General features: G+C 37.0%; 1 protein-coding gene across 15 annotated transcripts in view; it reads left to right on the forward strand.

Annotated features, from left to right (window-relative positions):
- The window catches only part of rims1a (regulating synaptic membrane exocytosis 1a), a 66,523-nt gene that overhangs the window by 34,119 nt on the left and 10,061 nt on the right, over window positions 1–22,343 (forward strand). For 4 of the 15 annotated variants that reach the window (XM_083539375.1, XM_083539386.1, XM_083539388.1 and 1 more), the window contains 17 exons: window positions 3,971–4,263; window positions 4,695–5,554; window positions 8,624–8,664; window positions 9,343–9,453; window positions 10,504–10,603; window positions 11,416–11,539; window positions 12,039–12,085; window positions 12,199–12,314; window positions 12,413–12,543; window positions 13,423–13,594; window positions 13,686–13,839; window positions 15,188–15,244; window positions 16,216–16,408; window positions 17,705–17,800; window positions 18,433–18,495; window positions 20,497–20,586; window positions 20,970–21,047. In XM_083539375.1, coding sequence (XP_083395501.1) covers window positions 3,971–4,263; window positions 4,695–5,554; window positions 8,624–8,664; window positions 9,343–9,453; window positions 10,504–10,603; window positions 11,416–11,539; window positions 12,039–12,085; window positions 12,199–12,314; window positions 12,413–12,543; window positions 13,423–13,594; window positions 13,686–13,839; window positions 15,188–15,244; window positions 16,216–16,408; window positions 17,705–17,800; window positions 18,433–18,495; window positions 20,497–20,586; window positions 20,970–21,047 — 2,726 coding nt within the window. The remainder of the gene's footprint in view (window positions 1–3,970; window positions 4,264–4,694; window positions 5,555–8,623; window positions 8,665–9,342; window positions 9,454–10,503; window positions 10,604–11,415; window positions 11,540–12,038; window positions 12,086–12,198; window positions 12,315–12,412; window positions 12,544–13,422; window positions 13,595–13,685; window positions 13,840–15,187; window positions 15,245–16,215; window positions 16,409–17,704; window positions 17,801–18,432; window positions 18,496–20,496; window positions 20,587–20,969; window positions 21,048–22,343) is intronic. The other 11 variants (XM_083539384.1, XM_083539376.1, XM_083539385.1 and 8 more) reach the window with 7 other exon arrangements.

Raw genomic sequence — 22,343 nt, forward strand, 5'->3', positions numbered from 1 at the left:
GAACACCATCCCTACTGTGAAGCATGGGGGTGGTAGCATCATGCTTTGGGGGTGTTTTTCTGCACATGGGACAGGCCGACTGCACTGTATTAAGGAGAGGATGACCGGGGCCATGTATTGCGAGATTTTGGGGAACAACCTCCTTCCCTCAGTTAGAGCATTGAAGATGGGTCGAGGCTGGGTCTTCCAACATGACAATGACCCGAAGCACACAGCCAGGATAACCAAGGAGTGGCTCTGTAAGAAGCATCTCAAGGTTCTGGCATGGCCTAGCCAGTCTCCAGACCTAAACCCAATAGAGAATCTTTGGAGGGAGCTCAAACTCCGTGTTTCTCAGCGACAGGCCAGAAACCTGACTGATCTAGAGAAGATCTGTGTGGAGGAGTGGGCCAAAATTCCTCCTGCAGTGTGTGCAAACCTGGTGAAAAACTACAGGAACTTTTGACCTCTGTAATTGCAAACAAAGGCTACTGTACCAAATATTAACATTGACTTTCTCAGGTGTTCAAATACTTATTTGCAGCTGTATCATACAAATAAATAGTTTAAAAATCATACATTGTGATTTCTGGATTTTTATTTTTAGATTATGTTTCTCACAATGGACATGCACCTGCGATGACAATTTTAGACCCCTCCATAATTTCTAAGTGGGAGAACTTGCAAAATAGAAGGGTGTTCAAATACTTATTTTCCTCACTGTATATATATATATATATATATATATATATATATATATATATATATATATATATATATATATATATATATATATATATATATATATATATATATATTAATTCCTCTTTATCAAGTTTTTCCCCAAACAGTTCACTTTAACAAAAGTAAAACAGTGAATGGTTTCACTGGACATCTCAGAATAGTTAACACCATTAAAATTTTAATGTTTTATTTAATTTATTTTAAGAGGATTTTATATATTGGTGCTTTCCAATATAAACAAGTATTTTTTTTTTTTAAAGCTGTTGCAGAACCTGGAACATGCAGAGATTACAATTTAGATTATGTTTAAGATTTGTGGTGGTGATCCTCAATTCTATAAAAGTGCCATTAGTTATTATTATATCCCAGTGATCCATTACTAGCTATGATTGAGGGAAAGAAAAGTTAGAAACTGTAGAACTTCATATGAAATTGATGTATGGTGTATATTACGCAACAACTTCACATCCCTAAACTCAATTAGATTTATTAGTTCATCCAGACAATTTCTTTGGAAGCTTTTAAGATAATGAAACTGATTATTTGCCATACAAATAATCACTACAATGCGACTAACATCCAATACGTATTCTGCATCATAGATCAAATTTTTCCTGCTCGATTGCTTGCTCTTGCATTATTGGATCATGACTGATTTGTTCCCACCCTCTAGCTGTCAATAAGTTATTGTGCATCAAGTTAAATGTACAAAAACATTGTACATTTTGCTGCAATTTATTGTTTTGATTATAAAATTTTGGCTAATATGTTTTAACCATAGACTGCAATACAGCCTTAGTAAATTGCTGTGTTCTGATTTTTACATAAAGGCCAACGAACGCAGTGGGTGAATATTTTAGAGTAAGCATGGACTTACAAAAAATCTGGTACACAGAAGGTGTGGAAAGTGTACAGTAAATTCGCTCATAAACATCAGAGCCTTTATACAAGGCAGCAAGCTTCATACGTTTAATACCTTCCAAGCAAAGTAATGCAAATATGTGCATTCCCATTGGAAACGGTTGAAGAGTAATCATTATTTTTCCGTCAATTTCTACTGCGTCACAAGTATACGTACGCACAACATGCACCGTAGATGGTGTCCTAGATTTTGCATCTAGAAATGGCTAATGGTGCTGTCTTTTCTCCCCTGAGATGGCTTGAAAGCATATAACAAATTGCCTTTAGAGGTTAGTTAAAGACCTTTAAAGTAATGTGCACTCTAGTGTGCCAGATTAGAACTCAAGTTTTTTCTAGCTCATATCAGACCTGGATTAGTTACTTGAATAAGCAATGTCATGTCATGTATTCATTTTCTATCACTTTTTTGAATTAGATTTAAATGATAACAATAGCAATGCAGTATGCAATTTTATGTAGCATGTTAATTAATGTATATGGCAGTGTGTTAATGTGAACAGATTGATATCTTTGGTTGTTATAGAGTATGTGGTACATTAAGAATCACACACCACTCTGTACTGGTGTGCAGTATTCTGTTAGTGGAACTGGTCTAATCTGTGCAGCAAGGGTCTGGTGTCCGTATCTGACAGCTGGAGATTCTGCTGCTGATTTACTTTAGATTAGTTTGGAGCCACTCCAAGCCTGTTCAATCAGGGCATAATGCTTTTCTTTAGTCCATGATGATGACCTGTCTCTTCCGTCCTGATTTTTCCCCCTGGTTTTCTTTTAATTGCAAAGGAGCTTGATTTTAATAAAGATAATCATGTATTTGTGAGGTGAGTTTCTCTGTTTGGAAAATGAGAATGAAAAAAGTAGGACAGGAGCTGTGGTAGCAGGTGGCATATGTGAACACTCTGTTATCCCGCTATAACCACAGAGTGTGTTTGGTTGGCACAAGCATCAGCACCAGAAGGCTGCGTGTGTCTGTGTATGTGTAGGTGTGCACATGTAAGAACGGTTGTTGGATATTGTGTTTGTGGGGGACAGTCTTTACACACCGTAGCTATGTAGTGAGCTGGGGAATTGTTTGAAGCTCCTGATGGTGCTGGCTACTGGGCTGCCTGGATAAATATAGCCATGTTTATGCCCCCCTCCCTATCTCTCAAACTCTTTAATCAAAAGCAATCTGGAAGAGGAGAGGAGTGGAAAAAAAGAGGGAAAATATGGGATGTGCCAAGGTCTTTTTTGTGTCGCCTCCTCTTGAAGGAAACAGCAGGGACCGAGTGTGGATATGGGGGAGGAAGATACAGATAGAGAGAGAACAGCTAATGCCTAAGAAAACAAGACCTCACCTGCCATGATACCCATCTGGTCTCCCCACAGTGAAGATGGACAATGTCCATACATTATGGCCATATATGTCCAATCCACAGGCTATAATGAAGCACATAAGAGTTTTTATACAATTTGTATTTTATAAAAATAAATATTTTAAATAATAAAAAAACAGAATTTATAATAAATAATATATATTTATAACAAAAATTATTGTATCTTCTCTTCATATAAGTGAAACTAAACTGAAATGTTGCCTCATAATAGTTTTAATGCTTAATGCTCCATGTATGAAGTGGATTGATACATGGTAGTAGATAAGATGAAAACTTCATGAATGTGCTGTTAATAAAATAGAAAAGAAATAAAAGAAATCATTTGCACATTTAGAAACAACAAGATAGGCCAACCAGTCACATATTTGTGTGTTTGTTGTTTATTGTTGCATGTTCACTGAAAGGAGAAAGGTTAGAAATCTGGTTTAATTTAATTGAAAATGTGTCTAACAGAAGCAGAAAGGGCCAAAGTCTTTATCACTTTAACTAGTTGCTAGTAGAACACCACATATTTATGTCTTCCACCAAGATATAGGTTTCCCTGCTTATTCATTATTCTTTATGAATAATTTTTTTTATTACTATATTCTTATAATTATTCATTATAAAAAAAAAACAATGGGATCAATAAAGTATTCTGATTCTGATTGATTATTCAATTTAATTTGTAGCAATATGTGTGGTGTCCTTAAATGTGTTACAGTCGAGTGTAGGCCAAATTTGAATAAAGGCAAATCAAATTGTTTTTGTAATGTGTTGGGTTTACAGAAAATGTACAGCTGTAAATTATACCTTATTATATTTGATTTATTAATAAAATAAAAACTTTAGATTTGACCTTAAAAAACATGCTCTTTCCAGTAATGTGAGGAATGATGTTTCTATGATGCTGCTCTAAGTCTAGATAATGCTACCTAAGTTTCATCATGTTTACAGTGCTCTGCTCTCTGCAGGTGATGTGGGTATGTAACAAGTGCCGTAAGCAGCAGGACATGCTCACGAATTCAGGGGAATGGTTCGCAGAACAGGGGCCAAAGGCAAAGCCATCACTAAAGAAAGCAATGAGCGATCCAGCCGAGTGTGCAGATCCTGCAGGAGACAAGAAAGTACGTTCTAGGTCTCAGATTCCTCTTGGTTCCTCTGCCTCCACTGCCCAGGACAACCAGCTGAACAAAAACAAAAGCCCTGCTGCTGGACAGGCCGACCTGCCTTCATCTCGATCCCGCAGTGAACCGCCACAAGAAAGGTTATAGTGATTAAAAAAATTTTGTGATCAAAATAAATTTCTTGCCTTTTAAAATTTTGACATTTATTCCTTGTTTGGTTTTTAGACAGAAATATTATTTACTGTGCTGCAATTCTATCACAATGTATGATGTTTGATATTTAATTTAGCTTAGTATAATAAATGAAAACCTCATAAACAGGAGGCTGTACAGGCACAGTTGCTTTATATTTGCTGGTAATGATAAGAATTAAGATTTTATTAGTTTCCGTAGGGTGCTGTTTGCTTATTATGGTTGTTACCTAGTCATACATGCATTTGAATCATGTTGTGCATGGATCTGAATATGTTTAATTCATGAGCAGCAAACCTTTTATGTGCTCTTTGTGAAGCACAATGTCTCCTCTTCTATTTTCAGTCTCTCTGATCCTCCACTTTTGTTGCTTTACCAGAAAAAAGCAATCGTCAACCTCAGACCAGAACGGCAAGCCTGGATCAAGGGTGGAAAGGCGCCGGGGATTGGCCAAAATCCAGTCGCAACCTTCACAGGAGTGGGAGCCCGGGGACGCTCGTCGAGAGACTCGCCATCTGGTTAAGGCCCGATCACAAGAACGGAGCTATACTGACATAAAGGGAAGTGTGGGGGAGCTGAGAAGGACAGAGGGTGAGCAGAGGCTACTTCGAGAGGAACAGCGGAACGACCCTCCACACCACCCTGTTAAGGCCCAGCCGACAGAGCAGGAGAAACGTGTGCATCAAAAAGCACCACGGCTTAGACAGGGGGATACAGGAGTGCCTGAGAGACAAGCTGGCGAGGTGCTTACAGAGAATAGAACAGGCCGAAGGTGGGCAGAGGAGCGCCAACCATCTTTAGAGAGCAAGCAGCAAGGGATTAAAGGGGAGAGGACTGTGGGGGGCACAACAGGACCTGCAGTGCAAGCACCTAAACCTAACCACACCCCTCAGCCACCTGCCCCAGGGTTCCGCGTGGGTCCTGCTGCTCCCACCGGAACCCCAGAACTCAGGGAGCCTCCTGAAAGGGACAGGAAGCTTCAGCCGAGCCATCTGGAGCCAGGCTCGGCTGGTGTGGCACGCAAAGCCAAGCGGGAAAAAGCTGAGAGCATGCTGCGTAATGACTCCCTCAGCTCCGACCAATCAGAATGCCTGCGGCCTCCCCCACCCCGCCCCTACAAGTCAAAGCGTGGAGGGAACAAGCGGCAAATGTCAGTCAGTAGCTCAGAGGAGGAAGGCGGCTCCACGCCTGAGTACACTAGCTGTGAGGATGGAGAGATCGAGAGCGTCAGTGAGAGAGGTGAGCTACATTTAGAAGCTCCATTTTCTTAATTGTTGCATACTTTTAAATGTACAAATATGGTAACAAATAAATGTTTGTATGGCCTGTGCTCATTTTTAATGGAAAAAAAAAGTCATAATTCTCTTCTCCAAAATGGTGGTCATACCCGAAATATCAAAGATAAGCAAAGATCTGCTAAGCTAGTTGTCTGAGTAAGAACAGGTATGCACATGTACACAAAGGATCATGTTCAGATAGAAAATGCATTTTTTACAGATTTTTTTAAACATAATAACTTTACAATCTACTGGATACTGGAAATATAATAATGGAAACCATTTGCAAATGAATTATGGAACTTTAAAACGTTAAGGACTTTGAGAACTTGTGCAGGAGTTCTGGGCGGCTACTGATTTGCACTAGACAGCCTGTCCCCGACTGAACGCTTTTGGGTAGGAGTTTTTGAATAGTAGGGAGTGGATGGTGTAGTGGGTTGTGAAATATCTCAGGAACAAAAGAAACAAAAGCCAGAGATGAGAATTTAATATTAGGAAAATGGAAGGTTGATAACTTGTATTGTTGGTTTTATTTAATTTTTTTTACTTTTTTACCCCTAATTTATTAATATAGATTAAAAAAAACCCGTAAAAAAATCGCATTGTCCCCTGACATGCATCTGTGGTCAAAAGATCTATAAAATAAATATGGAATTTAATCACTTTTATTTGTACCTTAAGACAGGAATCTCAGAATATTAATGATCATACCTGTACACTATATACTGATTGTGCTTTTCCTCTTAGCCAAGCAAGAATACAGTATATAATTGTTGCTAATATTAATGTACAGTCAGTAATTTATTTGACAGATGACCTAATCTAATAAGGGCTGCAGGGCAAGGAAGGGTGTGCTCATGGTAGCATGCTGCTTGTCAGACGAAGTGGTTGCACACAGACATAAAAGGTCAGTGTATTAACACAAGCCAGGGATGAAATGTAAACTGTAGTCAGAGAGAGAAACAGAACGAGCAGTACACCATCTCACTGTTATCATTGCAGCAGGACTTAATCAGATTCAGAGATTTCATTTACACAGTAAGTAAGAAGCCTGAAAGCTCCATACACAGGATATGAACAGAGTTAGATGGAGGATTAATATGTGTTCATATGAATTTCTCTTGCACATGTTATTTCCGAAATGTGTTGAGGGATCGTTTTGAGTCATTAATGAAATTTTGTGTATAATATATATGTCTTGAGTGGTTTGATTGATACTATAATAATTTAAATTGGAGATTAGTATTTTCAAAAAGTAAAATGCAGGAGTTTATCATTTGTTAATGAAAGATAGAGTTCTTATATGGAGTTTTATTCTTAGTAAATGCTATGCATGTGTATTAGTATTTTATAAAAAATTATATATTTTAATAACTATTAGTGAAATCTGACTTTTAATATAGATACATGGAACTATGTTGTTGGGTTGTTTTTTTTTGTTAGATCATATGTTTTCCTCTCTTTCTATATTAATACAGTTTTTAATTGTGACACCTAAACACTGGCTTCAAATCTTCATCTGATGCTGCCTCTTGGCAGATGTGCAGATGAGAGGGCATCTGGGTCATGAGAATATAATGCAAAACAGCTGTGAAGCAAAGATAAAAACTATAATAATAAAAGCTACTATTATATTGCTAGTAAATATATATATATATATATATATATATATATATATATATATATATATATATATATATATATATATATATATATATATATATTTACTAGCAATATAATAGTAGCTTTTCCTATAGAGTGTGTTTATGCTACATACATACATACATACATACATACATACATACATACATACATACATACATACATACATACATACATACATACATACATACATATTAATGTCACTGTGGTCACAGTTGACTTTTTTGTGTCTGGATTTTAGAAATCCAACACTGATGCCATTAACATTTAGTGTGAACAGGAGAGAGAGAGAAGGAGAGAGAGAGAGAGAGAGTGTGTGTGTGTGTGTGTGTGTGTGTGTGTGTGTGTGTGTGTTTGTGTGTGGGTTCTTTATTTTGAAGAAACTTTTATACGATAGTACTCCTCCTAACAGATTTGGGTTAGAAACAGAGGAGTCTTTTTCAAGGAAAGATGTATTCTGTATAGAATCCAGCATGTGACATACTTTTAGGTAAGCCACATAGACCCTTTACATCTTTTCTGTAGCTCGTTTCTTACTTTCAGGTTATACATAGAGTTATGCAGCCTTGCTTGGAACACTTGAGGGATGAAAGCAGTGAGTGGTTAGTCAAACATTTTAAACAAACCAATGTCCTCTTCAATATGGGTTCCTTTTTTAGTCCTGTGTGAGACCCAGGCTAGCAACAAATACTTGATGATCTTACAGGAGCTTAAGAAAATATGAATGGTGTTTCTATAAATAGCTATGCTGCCAAACTACCATTAAAAGCTGTTCAGTTGGGCATAGAGTCCCGAGAAAGTAATGCACTGGTTTTGATAGTTATCTTTGATTAAAAAATTGATCTTTTTTTAAGACTGACTGACTTTTTTCCCCACATAAAACATGCTTCAGCTAAACTATACACTCATCATTTATTACGTTGGGGAACGCACACACACACTGTACCGCTCCATAAGACATACCAAGAGTAAATATGGGGCCCACGTCATGGAAAGACCTGAGACTGCCATTGTGTCTCTATGTAAGCATGTCATCGAATTTCCACTGTCAAGACACTAAATGCAGCTCTCAGGCACTGTTCAAACACAAGTTGACCAGCATAGAAGCTCCATTAAATCCCTACAGTCGTTTTCGTCCTACAGGGTATATAGAGCGGGGCGTGTTTTAAGGGTGACAGCTTGGCAGTGAATGCCACTCTACAGCCCTAATCTTCAATAAACAGAGTACTGCGAGTGTAAACAGCAGGGTTGGAGAGTGTGTATACTGGCTAGCATAAAGCTGCAGCTCACCAGTCAGGGGAAAGCTGTATGTTTGTATTGCTCTCTGTGCTTAAATTGACTCTGCTTCCTGTCTTTCACTGTGTTTCAGGGGACTGGGAGTCTTATTCTCTGGATCCCACTGTGTGGCATGTGAGTATTTCCAACTCATGAGACTAAGCAGGACAGAACATTCAATGGCGATTCTATGACATGTTTACCAACTAAAGCTTGGAACTCCAACGTATAGCATGTATATTGGATAATATCTCATTACACTACATGTAAAACAACAAAAACAATAAATTGCAATTTGAAATCTGAGGTCTTCAACCCTAAACCCCTAAACTCGAAAATTATTTCTAATATATGGTCTATTTAGATTAGAGCATATATTCGAAATAATTTTGAGTTTTTACGGGTTTACGGTTTAGGGTTAAAGACCTCCGGTTTCAAATTCCAATTTATTGTTTTTGGACAATGGCTAAAATGTGTTAGCTGTTTATGCACCATTTGCCATTTCTCAATAAAATCTCTGCTCCTTATACAGTACTGTATATGTCTTTTTGGAATTTGTTATATCAGTCTAAAAGAGATTCTCTCACAAATTCAGCTTGGGGAATCTTTTGCTAGTTAAAAAGACTTTAAAAGTGCAATTAATCAATTGATTTTATATAAAAAAATAAAAAATAATTAGTTAGTTAAAGAGCAGAAAAGTTTATAGAGCTGTAAGTTTATGTATGGAATGTAATTGTTCTGAGTACAGTAAAGCAGTGTCAGTGAGAGAGTTCCCTCTGTGATGAGATTAAATCACTGGCTTGTTCTTCTTAGCATCCGGTTACGTGGCAGCCCTCCAAGGAAGGTGATCATTTAATTGGTCGAATTACCCTGAGCAAGCGCACAGCCATGCCCAAAGAGTCTGGAGCATTGCTGGGGCTTAAGGTTAGGAGACACACACAACTCTAACAACAATTACAATTAATAATACGCACATAAACAGAGAAGCACACACAGCACACTCATCCCATCATTGTGATTAAACATTACATTTTTGGAACATTACATGTTTTAAATGTGTAAATGCCTTCACAAGTCAGGATTTTAAAACAGGTCATTCTCATCAGTTGTGATAGAGTGACCCAATGTTGACTCTTTATATATATATTTTACTTAGCGTCCACTTTATTAGGAACACATGTATACCTGCACATTTATGAAATCATGTGGCAGAAAGGCAAAGTGATACATACAGATAAGTCAAGAGCATCAGTTAATGCTCAGAGTGGGGAAAAAATTATGATTTCTAGGACAGGAAGAATGTGTTAAAATCAAATTACTCTTTACAACCATAATGAATAGAAAAACGTTTTGTATTAGATTTGCTGCATCAGCAAAAGAGCACATTGGGTTCCATTTCTGTCAGTCACAAGCTGAGGCTACAGTGGACAAAGGCTCCCCAAGAGCTTCCAAGATTCCTGTTCTTGAAATTTGATGTGGTATGTTGCTGATGTTGCCCATCTGCTTTAAGGTTGCACTATAAGATTCTAAACCCCAATGTTCTACATCGTTTATAAATAGTCTGAATGGATAGTTGCATGCATGTGCAGGTGTACAAGTGTTCCCTAATAAAGTGAAGATAAATGTATACACAGATTTTAAATTCAGATTCGGTTTGTCACATACACAACCAAACACAGTTCAACACGCTGTAAAATGCTTTCCCATTTATTGTCCATTTTATGACTTAAAACTAGAATTAAAGAAGAATTTGCATGGTAGCAGTAGGAAGGAGAAAACTAATAAAAAATAGAAAATGTATGATATATGGAATACAGAGATGAGTGGCAGAAACACTATAACTTAGTTTGATTGAAGTGCAGATGTGTGCAAGCTGTACTATTAATATTATTGTTCCTCTTTATATTATTTTAAATTATATAGCGTGTAATAGGTCACTATGTGCTGTGTTGTGGTGTGTTTTGGTGCGAGTAGGTGGCAGGGGGGAAGATCACAGAAACAGGGAGACTTGGGGCCTTCATCACCAAAGTTAAAAAAGGAAGCCTGGCGGATGTGGTGGGCCATTTGCGGGCAGGTGAGGTCACCTCTGTATTATGTCATGTTCATCTGTAAGTGTGTGTGAATACTGTGTCATACTCTAGAGCTTACTAAATATAATATGGGAGATATGACAGGATTAAATAAGCATATAGTGTATAAGTATATAGGTGTAGCATATATAGCATAACTACAGTATTTATTAATATCCAATAGATGTAAACATCAAGTTGGTTATTACTGATCAAAGGATCACAGCACTGCAACTGCACATCACCCTCAATTACTCAGTTGTATAAATGGGATAATTTGTGCTTATGCTCTACATAAGAGCATGTGCCAACTGCCGTAAATTTATACGTAAATATTCAGCCACTTAAGTACATAAACAGACTTCATTTTCTTGGCTGTGTTCTGAGTCATTGTCGTATTAAAAAAAAAAAAAAAACTTTTAAAAACTTTTAAATTAATATGAGATCATTCTGTTAAGAAACCTTGCCAATAGTGTATCATTTCACAATCACATTTTCCAAGATGTATTTTGGCTATGATGCTGATGACTGGCTACTGACTAACAAAACCTGAACCATTGCAATAGAAAATTTACATTACTAATGAAATAAATTTATATCATTTACTTAACCAGTCATTTTTTATTGCTTATTGTGCAATGGTTTGTGGGTTCACAGGTCACATTTAGGACAATTTCTTCATATGTGTGAAAATTTCTAACTTCATTAGTAACTTTTAGGATTGTTTAAATTTAGGGTTATTGTATACATGCTTGTAAAGGCTGAAAGTTACAGAATTGTTCTCAAATTTAAGCATATAGTGTTTTATTGTTATTAGGAGATGAGGTGCTACAGTGGAATGGGAAATCATTGCCTGGATTAACCACGAAGGAGGTTTACAATATTATCTTGGATTCGCAAACGGAACCCCAAGTCGAATTAGTTGTTTCGAGGCCCATCGGGTTAGTCTACTCTTATCTATCTTATATTATTATAAAAATACATTTTCTTTCTTGAAACGTGTTATTTTTAACTACAAATGGTTTATTATAGTCTGTTCATGAGGAAAACTGCACTGCACAAAGTGTTTGCTCTGTCTAACCTTCTTCATCTTATGAATGTCTGGAGTAATTTTTGTTTCTGTCCTATTTAGTTTCGGTCATTAGTCATGTTATTGTACTTTGCACCATCCTCCTACTTCTAATAAACTATGTATTGATTGATTTCTCTCCAAATAATAGCATAGGGTGTATGAATCATCAGTAAGTAAAACAAACTTAATGAGATTATAAAAAAAAAAAAAAAGAAACACGCCATTTTTCTTGTTTAGTTTCCTTGTAAAAAGCCTGGATTTGTCCATGTGATTAACATTTGACCCTATAACATTTATCATAAACTCCAGTCTTTAAGTTTATGTGTATGGGGAGCTGTGCTTGTTAATAAATGAGCTTTTTTTTGCAGCGATATACCCAGAATACCAGAAACATCCCACCCTCCATTAGAATCTAGTGAGTATTGTTTCAAACACTGAATCCTGAAATAATTGCTCTTTTTCTACCTTCAGTTTAGCATGATGTCAGTTATAATTTTAGTGTTGCCTTTGTCGTCTGTGTCTCTACAGCAGGCTCAAGTTCCTTTGAATCTCAGAAGATGGAGCGCCCATCTATATCCGTCAGGTCCCCTTCCAGTCCTAGTGGTTTGAGAGATGCCCCTCAACTGCTCCCTGGGCAGCTCTCGGTTGATACAATATTAATACAATACCAGCATGATCATATTTTAATTTTATTTGAACTCATTATCTATATATACATAGCTAATGGATGCATCTCTTGCAGGTGAAAATGTGGTATGATAAGGTTGGCCATCAGTTGATCGTGAATGTGCTACAGGCCAAAGACCTGCCCCCCCGACCGGATGGACGGCCCAGGAACCCTTACGTTAAAATGTACTTCCTTCCTGATAGAAGGTGCTCAAACTTGTATACCTTATAGTCATCCTCATAAATTAAGACATGCATTTCAGCCCAGAATCTTTATGGTGGTCTGGAAAAACCTTTCATACTGGCAAATCTACAGATTGTCCTGTTCAGCTTTCCTGAACATATGCATGACTGACAATAATAAGTATAACACTCTTTTTTCAAATGTTACATGTTTACATTTGAAAAAAAAAAAAAAACACCATTTTGATCATAAGTCTTTTATGTTGGTCTTGCTGATTTTATTTACTGAAATAGGTATTATTTTACCCAGCTAAGATGATAAAGTTGAGGCATTAGTGTGTTATAATCAGAAAAAATTTGGTGAGCAGGCAGTTAATAACAATTTCTGTGTAATTGCCACAGTGAAATTGACTGGGTTTTCCCAGGCCACATCATACATTTGATCTAAAATTATGTATAGCCAGACTATAAATAAGCCAAACCAGGGGTACTATATTGGTGATCATATTCTATAAAAAGTTGTACAGTCATTAGCAGTAATGTATTCTGGATTTTCATGACAATGAAAATAGAGTAGAGATAAATTAGAGATAATTTGCACTTTCGTAGGTGTTAATCATGCAAGCGCTCTCTTGTAGATACTGTTTATATCGAGTGACTGTGGCATACCATCAGCTGACTGATTCGCCACAACCGAGTTATTATTATGTTTCTTTTTTTTTAAGTGATATAAACAGTGTACATTCACATCACTTATGTTTTGGGGAATTGTGAGGCATTGTTTATAGCTACAAAATAATTATTTTGATAATGAGATATCGTGTGCAATTTCTCTTACTGGTTTTATACCGCGTATTAACACAAAGTATTTATCTATGATGTGTGTTTAATGTGCATTATCAGTGATAAAAGCAAACGAAGGACAAAAACGGTCAAAAAGAGTTCAGAGCCCAAGTGGAACCAGACGTTTGTGTACTCACATGTGCACCGGCGGGACTTCAGAGAGCACATGCTGGAAATCACAGTGTGGGACCAGTCGAAAGTTCAGGAAGAGGAAAGCAGTTTCTTAGGAGAGGCAAGTAAAACACACATATACATAATCCACATTCGTACTGTGACTTCCCATATCAAATTCCCATCTTTTTATTTCCCTAAACCAAACACAGATTCTGATTGAGCTGGAGACCGCTTTGTTGGACGATAAGCCTCACTGGTACAAGCTGCAGACTCATGATGTGTCTTCTATTCCACTGCCCCATCCCTCACCTTACCTGCCCCGGAGACACACCCACAGTGACAGTCCCACTAAAAAGTTGCAGCGTGAGTGAAGGATAAGAATTCTAACACACAGTATATGTGCATGTGTGCTAGTAGTAGTAAGTAACGACATCTTGACTTGTCTTGTATTTTTTAAAGACATTTTGCTGCAGATCTAAGCAGCTTTATCAGTTCTATACAGGTAGGGGCTCAACATGGCTCAAACATTTACAACAGACAGTGTTCATTTACTGTAACACACTATACCAATTCACTAATGGAAACCTTATTGGATATGCTTCAAATTGGTAATAAGCTATAAAAGTCTGCATTCTCCTGTTAAATCCCCTGTTAAGTTTTTGTGATGAACCAATAAACAAATAATAGAAATGAAGGGGGAAAAGATGTTTGCATAAGTGTATAAACTGTTTTGTAAAGGGTATGTGACTGTGCTCAGTATGACCAGTCACACTGTTAAAAAGTTACTGTCATGCACCTGTAATCAGTAAAGCAATTCTGTTTCATGTTAGTACTGTACGAAGCAATTCAAAATGTTTTGTAAATATTGTGTCTATTTATTAAAGATTAATAAATTAGGTGAAATGAGACCAATTTATCATGTTGCAAATAGGTACATGTACATCTCTCTTAAATGGACACTTTGGTTAAATACGGTTGTATTATAGTGGTCAACAGAAGCACAGATATTGAAAATACCAGTTTAAAACCCCCATTTATGAAATGTTTTAGAGGTAGGATTTGTGGTTGGGCTCTTTGTTTTGCCATTCTGCTAATGCACAAAGACGCCAAGTAATGATACAGAAAGCCTCTGCCAGAAATCTGAGGTACTTTCCAATGATTGTATTTGTATTAACTTAATTTTGCTAATGCATGCTGGAGATTTTAGTGAGCAAACTTTGACAGAGATCAACACAGAAAATTATAAATTCTGCCAAAATGCAGTGCATTAAAGAATATCACATCACCTTATACATAACATATTACAACTTCCTGCCCTGCCAAAATACTTTCTTCAAGACAAACTGCATTTTTATTAACTCTGAACTATTCAACCAGATGATCATTTAAATAAAATCTTACACTTATTAGTCATTTGGTTGACTAGTTTGTAGTGTATATAGAGAATAGAATTGTATGCAGAGAATATAATTGCATTTATGCATTCACAACTGGCGCGAGGGGTGATTGCGACCGGTCGGATACAGAAATGCAAATGGATATTCATCTGTTCTTAATTCTTCCATTTAAGAAAATCTATCACTTTTATTCACGTGTGCATGTGCTCATATACAAATGTTTCTGTTCTATCCATCTGTCTTGTGTATGTATCAATTTGTCTGTTTCTGTGGTGTCTGTGTGTATATGTGTTTTTGTGTGTATGTCTGCACAGGCTCTCAGCGCATCACAGAATCAGATTATGATGATGGTATTGGCGTAGTGGCTGCAGGTGGGTGGGGGGCATGGCGCCAGTAACCTCTGCACTAATACTGTGATTTGTGCAGTTGAATACCAAACGAGAGAAGCAATGGGCTTTCCCTCCCTACCAAAATGATCTGCTGGATTTTTGTTTAGTTTTGTTTGGAGACAATGCAACATGATGTGTCAGGCAATATCATAGATTTAGCATGCAAATCCACCATCGCATATACTTTTGTCTCATATACTTTTTTGTCACAAGTACCCAATCAACTATTGTGTACCATTAGAACTTTTTTGCCTTCTCCATGGATTGTTTTGTCTCCAGTGCTTTTCTCCAGTAGCCAAGTAGACTTTTAGCCACGATGCACAGTGTACGCATGAGAAAGATGAAAGCAAAACGAGTGAATAAAAAGTGCAGGAGAATGATGCTCTCTACAGTATTCAATTTACTCGCTCTTCACTGTGCATGGTGGTGTGGTTTTATCCTTGTTACCTTGCTTTCATTCTCTTCCATTCTCCAGCACATCTGTTATGACTGTGAGCTTTGCAAAGCTACAAAACAGACATTAAATTGAGTACATTAAATTGTTTTAAGTCTGTAGCCTTGAGCAAGAGTCCTAAAAGTAGTGATTAGGAAGACAGTCCAAATGTAATGTAGAAATTTATAGTCTTCTTTCTATAGCCAAGAGTATTGAGTTTTGTAATTGCCTGGAGCTCAGCAGTAAGTCTGTGCAGTTACTGTAGCTAGTGCTTGTTTGAGCAAAATAGACCTAAAACAAATACAAAACTGAGAAATCATTTGTAGTGTATGCCACAAAGTGTCTCATGATCGAATATTGATGCTGGAAAACTATAGAAATGAATGAAGAAGTTATTTACTATATTTTTGCATGAATATTTTATTATTAAATTGATTTGTGCTTAAATATCTTCCTTTGAAAATCACAGTCATTTTCTCCCCCAATAGAACATGTTTCATGTGTTTTTGGGTGCTTACAGCTGCAGAAAGTCGACCAAGAGAAAAGGAGAGGGAGCGAGGGAGAGAAAGGGAAAGAGAGAGGGAGAGGGAGCGGACTACACTCGAGGTTCCTGAGCAGCAGAGGTCGACACATAATCGCTCTCGCTCAGTATCGCCTCACAGGGAAACAGAGAGCAGGGCAAGATCACGGCCTGCAAATGTTCCCATGCAGAGGTAAGACAGAACATTTAATATGAACATGTGTTCAAAAGTCAGGCGGTCAAGTGTCCATATATTTTTTTTTTTGTCATGTAGTGTTCTTAAACTAATTTCTCTATTGATTTTGACTTACACTATATTTTTTTATTTTTTGGTTCACCAGAAACCACAAAGGATACAAACTTTAGCACTTTAATGAAGTTTCAGTTTTCATACAATGCTTTTAAAATACAATTTCATATATTCTGTAGATAATAACGTGTGTAATTACTTAATTATAAAATACATCAAATACTGAAATACAAAAAAAAATCCTCCCCTGAAAATGTTCTTTCTAAAAGCATGTTGCTGGCCAAATTCTCACAGTTAGTTGAAGATAATGAGAATGGCGTTAAAGTATGTTAGCACTATTTAGCTAAAGAGTAAATAAGTAGTCTGCTAAATGGCGTAAATGAGTAGTAGTAGTAGTAAATTAACAAGAGTGAGCAGCAGTTAGCTTAGCTTTTGCTTAGCATAGGAGCAATGGAAATTTGTAACACGAATTTTGGAGTTCAGTACTGTAGAACTGTTTTAAACTACGGTACATATAGTACTTGATATTATGCACCAAACTTTCCATCATATTCTGTTGATTTTGCAGCTACCACAGCTTTTTCATCTTCCCTCTCCCTCCCTTTCTCTTCTAGTGTTTTTTTCTATTTTGTGAGAGATGGAGAGAGCCAGAAGAATGGGCTTTTTCCCAACTCAATTAATTGAGTGCCTTTTGAAAAGGCAGAAACAGTTAGCTTGACTTCAATGTCAAGTCTTATGTTGTGTTTTAAGCCAGACCAGTGCTAAAGAGGTTGGTACACTTGGTTGATTAAAGTGGCCCAGATTTGCTTATTTTCATAGAAAGGGTTAACATGACAAATGGTCAAATCAGAAACCTTTTCTGACACAGGCCACTAAGTAGCTTACACATTCCTTAAAAATTAATAAAAGGATTTTTAGAAAATGATATCATGCATTGAAAGGAAAACCAAATTGTTTATAGCATCATAGGAGTGTGCATAGACCAAACACTTCAATATACAAAAGGCTGTGGCCAAAAAAGTGTACAAAAATATATATAAAAAAACTCAGACAAACCTTTGTGTAGTGTTTTAAAATGGCAGTTTGTTGAGCAGTAAAAATATTGGAAGAGGCAATTCAGTACTCCCTTGAGTGTGGTGGGAACATGACCCTATTATCCACACCTGTGCTTATAACCATATGGGCTTGTCAAAAATGTGTTAACATTTGTAAACAAGTAAGCTGTCTCTGTCTCTGCAGGAGTTTGGATGAGGCACAGCATAGCCGCAGGTCTCGTTCACCCACCCGCTATCATGAGCATGGTCGTGTACAAGAGAGAGAATATGTGGATGACAGGTAAAGACATGCTTATGCTTGGACAACTAGTTTTTCCTTACAGTAATATTTCCCAGTCTTGGCCTCGGAGGAGCCTCTACTCATTTACTAGACAATCATTGATCCTGTTAACCAACTAATTAACCAACTGTTGCTGTGTTTCAGCATGGTGCACATGTAAGAACTTCTTGTGTGTATATGATTTCAGAATGTTAAACATTTTACAGATACAGAAAGTTTCAGTTCTTCTGCAGTTTCTGCATTTGCTACACATTCATCAAGAAGGAAAATCAGTAGCCACCTTTTCTATTCACAGTTTGACAGATTGACATTTATGAAATGTTGCTTTTGGTATAGACCTGTGCTTAATGTATTTCTCCAACATTCTCCAGAAAGACTTTTTTCACCAAAGGCTACATTCATCCTAAACTCAGCAGGTTACATGGCTCCTAACATGCTGCTAGCTAATTTTGTCCAGAGAAAGCAGGCTAAATTGCGGGCCTCTATCATGTTCATGTTACTGCGGTTCAAAAGATAATTACAGTCTGCACCAGGTCCTATTATACCCATGCACTCTCTTTTTGTTTGCTGGTTTATTGCTTTGTATGTTTGTTTACCCCCTCATGTGTCACCCATTTACATGGTAATTGCAGTGAGGTCATCTTGATACACAGATCAGTGCGGGGTAGGAGCGCAGAGTGCCTGCACATCACAAGGTAAAGAAAAAACTCTGAGATAGAAATTTCTAAGGATAAATATTATTTGTAATTTATTTTTTTCATAACTTTAGTAGTTATTTTTTTCCATAACTTTATAAACTGTGGCTGATTAACTCTTCCCATTGAAAAAAAAAAGATCTATAGTGGTTTGCCTGGCCTTTTAAGTGTTTTTAGGTTGAATGTACTTTATGTATATGGCAAAGATGCTGTCATGTTCTTTCTGTATACTGTATCTTTTTCGAATGTTTATATTCATGTTTATACTTCTCTCTCCCCATTCAGTATTATACAATGCAGTATCTTAATGACAAGAGCCATTAGCAGTGGAACTTTCTGGTCCTTACTGGCTCTATGCCTCAAAGACAATGGCAACAATCATTATAAAGTAACAGTTTAGTTAATTTCCAAATATCAATCATTACAGTGTTATTATAACACACTTATTTTACTCAGTGTCTGACCTTATTCATTACGCAACTCCACATAGGTAGCCTGGCACTATTTATTAAACTATGCATGAATTATTTTTTTTTTTTTACACCTGATTTTTCATCGTATTAAGTTATTTTATTGAGTCTACCATGTCTTGCATGCTTTGTCCTTTTTCTGAACTTGAGAATACCTGTATAGCAGCAGAAATAAGCATAAGTAGGTTAGAAGTAGATTATCCCCATTGCTTAGTCAAGATGGACAGAAGCAGTCATCATTATCTAAACTATTGTTTGTATATAGTGCCTTGCATTAGCATTCACCTTATTCACCCCTGTAGTTTTTTCACTTTTGAACACAATACTGAAATTGAACTTAATTGGATTACACTCACCGTGTAGTGTACACACTAACCTGTATGCCTGCTTATTCATGCAGTTATCCAGTCAGCCTGGCATGTGGCAGCAGTACTAGTGCATAAAATCATGCAGCTTTAGGTAATGTTCACATCAGCCATCAGATTGGGAGAAAATATGACTTTGTTCCTGGTGCTTGGTTGTTGATGCCAGAAAGGGGTGTTTGGAAAATTTCAGAAATCGCTGATTTCCCCCAGCAATTTCAATAGTGTCAACAGAATGCTTTAAAAAGTATTGAGGAACAGTTCAGTGGGCAGAAGTAGGAGAAGAAGAAGTTTATAGTAGCTTAAATGAACACTGTTTATAACTGTGGTGTTCAGAAAAGCATCTCAGAGTGGATATAAATTTGATTGACTGCAATGAAGACTATATCAGGTACAGTGGGTACAGAAACACCAAACTCTTTAGCATTGCCTTTTTTTTTTTTTCTTTTTCTTTCAACTGTCCAGTGTTGGTGAGCCTGTATCCACTGAGTTTTGGTAAACCTTTACCCACTGAACCCTTAAAATTTTTGTTTTTGGCTGACAGAAGTAGGAGAAAAGTCCTGCCGCTGTATCCGCTTGCAGGGTTCTACCAATACAGTTGAGGCTAAATTATGTACACCTTAACTAAAAACAGACTCATATGTTTTGTCATCATACTTTTTTTGTATGTTCCGATAATTAGGGGATCAATGGTCGTTTCCAAAAAAAAATCAATACAAGAACATTTATATTTAGATTATATTTACTACATCAACTTTTTAATTAGTACAAGTTTACATTTTTTTAGCATATCATGGCATGGCATGGTTCATGCTTGAGATCTTGACCATTGTTTAGTTTCTTACAATATTTTGCAAGAAATGTTGCGCAATTCTCCTGACAGAAGCAGTGTATCTCAGTTAGGTTTCTAGTTCTGGTTTGTACCCCTACAAAATGCAAAAAATAATGGGTGACTACCAATGAAAGGCACTGTATAATCAAGTTAAAGCTCAAGGATCATGCCTTTTTTTTAATAGGCTTAATTTCTTTCTTGTTTGCTTAGATTTGCCATGATGAAATCCATTCTTCTTTTGTTTTGATCTAATATTATTTGCTTGTTCTTTTGCATCTTTTTTGTCTTTTTTGACGTCCTTCCCTTCTCTCCGTTGGATGGCATGTTGTGACCCTAGTGATCTGCAGCCCCCTCTTGACAGGGTTAGAAGTGCTAGTACCAACTGTCTGAGACCAGATTCAAATTCCAATTCACCCGATCGAGAAAGGTACTCGACCCCATTCATTGTCCCTACGTTTTGGTGTTTTGACAGATCACGTCTATTTTTCACAGATGTGTGTGCATTACATAAATAATCATCCTTGTGGCGCTGGTTAATAGAACAATTTTGTCATTTGTAATTCAAAGGTGTTGTTATTTTACAGTTTTAAAATGAATGAATGAATGTCAGTATACTGTGTAAAGGTTGTATTGTGCTGTGTAGATTGTCTTGTGTTTAGTATTGTCAGAGCAGACTTGAGTGTCCCCTGAGTGTTTGCGTTTGATTTAATGTTCTATACACAGAGTCTCCGTCTCTGTCCTGACTTGCCATGTCTCTTTCACATTCTCACCTCCAATCTCTTGGGGTGTGTTGGACACACACTCTTTTAGGAGCACGCAGTCTCTCCCCCGCATCAGACCCACCAGCCCCAGGATCCTTATCCAACACGCCTCCCCTGAGGATGACAGGTACCGACCCTGTCCCCCCCGGCCCCTCCGCTAACCCTAAATCCTCTCCTCTCCTGTCCTAACTGCCGCTGCCCAAGGGCTTAGCTACACTCTCACTTCATGTGCCTTCTAGCTAAGCCTCTGCTTTAATCCTTACTGGTGTTTGTGTTCTAGATGTATTTTGGTATTTGTCCAACCTGTGGCTTTTTGAATTCACTCTGACCCCAGACCCCAAAGCTGGCTTTGTTGTAATTGCTGTAGTTTATTAGAGTGGAGTCTTTTGTGAGCTTCATGTCTAAACTGTTCTCCCCTTTGCTGTTTTCATTTATATATTAATACCTTGACCATGTGCAGATCATGTCTCATATTTTCTTTTCTACAGGCACATTGTAAGTTTGATGGATGTTGAGAGACATTTGGAAGTAAATAAAATTTTTGTAGAGGTTGTGCTGTCCATGTTTGTGGGCACTTAATCATTACACCCATAAGCTGCATGTCCAACTGTTGCCACAAACTTGTGAAAAGCAATCAGTTATATAGGATGTCTTTAAATGCTGTTGAATTACGGTTTCTTTTTACTGGAACCAAGAAGCCTAACCCTGTTCCAGCAAGACAGTGCAGAACCTTCTCATCTGTGGCTGAAATCCCCTTTACCTCACTCCAAATCTCTAAAAACAGAAATGGCAGAAAATTATAACAGAAAGGGCAGATGCTACATCTGGACTAAGAGGTTTAAAAAACATTTGGTCATATAATGTTTCATATCACAGAATTGTTGAACGCGCACTTCTATTTTACCAGAAATAATGGTGATATATTTTATGTCACTGGCGCTCTTACAATAGTTCTGGCATCAAATGTTATGATGATGGCTCATTATCATTTATGTAGTAACAGCTTACACCAAGACTTAGATGGCAGACAGTCCACATAAACTTTTAATTTTTTTTTTGTTTTATGTGTATAATTATTGAAATGTTGACATTTTCAGTAAGAAGGTTATTTAGTTTTTCTGGGGAGAGTCTCCTTTCTAATCGCTCTGTGACAGGTTAAAAAACTTAACATTTTTCACCATGAAAAGTCATTAGAATGGAGGATTTGGTGATAACATGAGCTGCATTAATTTCAAGAGTGAGAAAAAAACTGACTCATACTACCCAATAATCGAATCCAATAAACACAAAAACACATTTGACAAGGTACGACAATGCTGAGGTGACTAGTTTTCCTTTTCTACACCCTGCAGTACCTCAAGCAGTACATAAGTAGATTTTTATTAGCTTGATTTTAAACACACGTTTATTTACTGTATTTGTG

Source organism: Silurus aristotelis (genome assembly GCF_946808225.1).
Source record: "Silurus aristotelis genome assembly, chromosome: 4".
NCBI lineage: Eukaryota > Metazoa > Chordata > Actinopteri > Siluriformes > Siluridae > Silurus > Silurus aristotelis.